Source organism: Bison bison, unplaced genomic scaffold (assembly GCF_000754665.1).
Source record: "Bison bison bison isolate TAMUID 2011002044 unplaced genomic scaffold, Bison_UMD1.0 scf7180017864516, whole genome shotgun sequence".
Classification (NCBI taxonomy): Eukaryota; Metazoa; Chordata; class Mammalia; order Artiodactyla; family Bovidae; genus Bison; species Bison bison.
This window is the reverse complement of record NW_011495069.1, coordinates 2,612,847-2,616,257: the sequence shown is the minus strand read 5'-3', so window position 1 is coordinate 2,616,257 and position 3,411 is coordinate 2,612,847. Positions and strand designations below refer to the sequence as shown.

At 53.5% G+C, this 3,411-nt stretch overlaps 1 protein-coding gene across 1 annotated transcript in view; it reads left to right on the top strand.

Annotated features, from left to right (window-relative positions):
- Positions 1–2,929: 2,929 nt before the first annotated feature.
- RNF186 (ring finger protein 186) overlaps positions 2,930–3,411 on the top strand; it is a 1,271-nt gene continuing 789 nt past the window's right edge. The window contains exon 1 of the mRNA XM_010830227.1: positions 2,930–3,409. Within this exon, the coding sequence (XP_010828529.1) occupies positions 3,101–3,409 (309 nt within the window). The 5' untranslated portion in view covers positions 2,930–3,100. The remainder of the gene's footprint in view (positions 3,410–3,411) is intronic.

The following is a 3,411-nucleotide window of genomic DNA, read 5'->3' as shown; positions in this document are numbered from 1 at the left end:
GGCCTGCCCTGAATTACATCACCTCCCCACTCCTGCAGAGGGGCAAATCACACAGAATGAGAGTGGAGAGCAGCAGTTACCCCCAAAAAAAGGCCACTGTGGAAGGAGAAATGGATGTTGGGCCTGGGGAGGAGACATGCTAGATCTGAGCCACCCTTCAGCTTGATCTGGGGGACAGTAGAGTAGAAAGATGGAGAAGGCAATGGCACCCCACTCCAGCACTCTTGCCTGGAAAATCCCATGGACGGAGGAGCCTCGTAGGCTGCAGTCCATGGGGTCACTAAGAGTCGGGCACGACTGAGCGACTTCACTTTCACTCTTCACTTTCACGCATTGGAGAAGGAAATGGCACCCACTCCAGTGTTCTTGCCTGGAGAATCCCAGGGATGGGGGAGCCTGGTGCGCTGCTGTCTATGGAGTCGCACAGAGTCGGACACAACTGAAGCGACTTAGCAGCAGCAGCAGAGTAGAAAGAAATAACTATCACGTCAAGGTGAAGGAGAAGAGATGTGATGACAGGGGGTAGAGAGTGGAGAAGTGGATTTCAGAGCCAGAGGGCCCGGGGAGCCTGAGGCAGGAGAGCAGGGCCTGCCCCATGGGGTGGGGACCGCGCTGAGTCAGAGGAGCTGGACCCTGTGGACCTCGGCAGGCGGCAGGAACAGCGGGCCAGGTTCATGCTTCTGGATTCAGCCCGGCCTCGGTGAGATTCCTTTGAGGAAGTGGATCATGTCACCCCACTCTCTGATATTCGGGGCAAAGCAACAGAATCACATTTTCCCCCTAGCTTTTAACTTGTTTGTTACAGTTGGTTTACAATGTCTTGTTAGCTTCTGTTGTATAGCAAAGTGATACGGTTATACATACATACAATTTTTTTCTTTTTCATATTCTTTCCCACTATGGGAATCATGGCAGGGGATGGGGGAGAAGTTGAGAGTTTTTGTTGTTTGCTTTTGAACTGTGGTGCTGGAGAAGACTTTTGAGAGTCCCTTGGACAGCAAGGAGATCAAACAAATCAATCCTAAAAGCCATCAACCCTGAATAGTCTTTAGAAGGACTGATGCTGAAGCTGAAGCTCCAATACTTTGGCCACCTGATGCAAAGAGATGACTCATTGGAAAAGACCCTGATGCTGGGAAAGGTTGAAGGCAAAAGGAGAAGAGGGAGGCAGAGAATGAGATGGTTAGATAGTATCACTGACTCAATGGACATGAATTTGAGCAAACTCTGGGAGACAGTGAAGAACAAGAGAGCCTGGCATGCTGCAGTCCATGGGGTCACAAAGAGTCAGATGCAACTTAGTGACTGAACAACAACAACAATTTGCTTGTTTTTACCACACCGAGTGGCATGTGGAATCTTCATTCCCCAACCAGGGATCCAACCAGCACCCCCAGCATTGGGAGGATGGAGTCTTAACCACTGGACACCATGGAAGTCCCAGGAATCAGGATTTCTTAACCTCCACGCAGTGTGTATCTGTCAGTCCCACATGAGTCCTGTTAACTGGAGTCAGCTGCCTGAAGGCCAGTTGCCTCCACACCAACAGATGAGATTGAGTTCCTGGACCCAAGAAGCTGGGAACCTGACCTGCATGCTGGTAGATCCCCGGGGTCCTGGCCCCACGAAAGGCCCCTTGGCGGGCGGCCAGCAGGCTTGCCCTGACCACACCCCACCTTTGCTTCCAGGCCTCCGCAGCACCGTCCTTCCAGGGCCATGCCAAGCTGCAGGGCGATCATAGGTGAGGACTCTGTCACGAGGCTCAGCTCCAAGGAGGCTCAAATAAACAGCAGCTGTTTGTGTTACTCCTGGGTCTGCAGTGTGTCTGGCACACAGCAAACACACCTATTGTTAGGTCTGTGACGTGCACAGCTCAGGAATCAGGAATGGTTAATACAACTGCTGTGATGGTAAAGGAACGGATGGCCTTGACAGGTGATAAATACCAATGAGCTGTTGGGGTTTTACTGGGTTTGGCTGGGCTTTCTCCCCCAGACACTCAGAATACTTTTCCCATCACTTCTCTCTTCTTCACAAGGCGGCCTGCTTGCGCTCAAAGTGCAAACTTTTTCCCATTGATCCTGACATCCAAAACCTTTCATGGAGATCCACCCATGGCAATGTTTCTCAAATTGGGGGTCTCCGCAATCCGCCTGGGTTAGAATCATGATGACGTTTATAAATGGGGCAAATTCTGAGATTTCCATCCAGACCTTGCTGAATCTCTGGGTCTGGGGACCTGGAAACCTGTATTTTGAAAGGTTCCTGGGAGGACCTCCCCGGTGGTCTAAGAATCTGCCTTCCACTGCAGTGGATTCAGGTTCAATACCCAGTTGGCAAACTGAGATCCTACATGTTGTGGGACAACTAAACCCAAGCACCGCAACGAGAGAGAAAACCCACACACTGCAGCTCAGACCTGACGCCGTTTCGTCACTGAGCTGTGTGTCTGACTCTTTGTGACCCTACGGACTGTAGCCCACCAGACTCCTCTGTCCATGGGATTCTCCAGGCAAGAATACTGGAGTGGGTTGCCATTTCCTTCTCCAGGGGATCTTCCTGACCCAGGGATCAAACCCATGTCTCCTACATGGCAGGGGGATTCTTAACTGCTGAGCCACCAGGGAAGTCCAAGACCTGACTTAGCCCTAAATAAATTTTTTTCTAAAAAAAGAGATTCTGGGGATGGGGTGGTGGTGGTGGTGATTCTAATATATCCTGAAGCTCACAAGCAGTAGTCCTGCGGGCAATCATGACGCACGGGCCCCAACAGGAAAATCCTGATTCCCGAACTGGCCCTCCCTGCCCCCATGGCCCTTCTATCAGGCAATTCAAAGTCTCCCGGCGGAGAGTTACTGATTAACCCTAGGTTTCAAGGAAAGAAATAATAATAACTGAAGGGACAACGTGAGCCAAGAAACAAGCTGAGCAGCCCTGGGAGAGTGGTGGCAGACGGCTCAAGACTAGAAGGAGGAGAAGGAGACTCGAGCCAGCCAGCCTGCGGCCAGACAGCCTTCAGGTCCCAGCAACACCCACCGATTTCTGCCTGTGGATGTCCAGGCGGTGAGCTGCCACGTCCTGGGGGCTCCGGGTGCCCAGAATGGCCTGCCCCGAGATCCCGCAGCAGCCCCAGCTGGTCTGCCAAAAGGCCACCCCCTCCAACCCCGCGGGCTGCGATGGAGGTCCTGGCGGCCCCACAGAAGGTGACCTGGAGTGCCTGGTGTGCCGGGAGCCCTACAGCGGTCTCCGGCCGCCCAAGTTGCTGGGCTGCCAGCACGCCTTCTGCGCCGTCTGCCTGAAGCTGCTGCTGTGCGTGCAGGACGACGCCTGGTCCATCCCCTGCCCTCTGTGCCGCAAGGTCACGGCCGTCCCCGGGGGCCTCGTCTGCACCCTGCGCGACCAGGAGAAAGT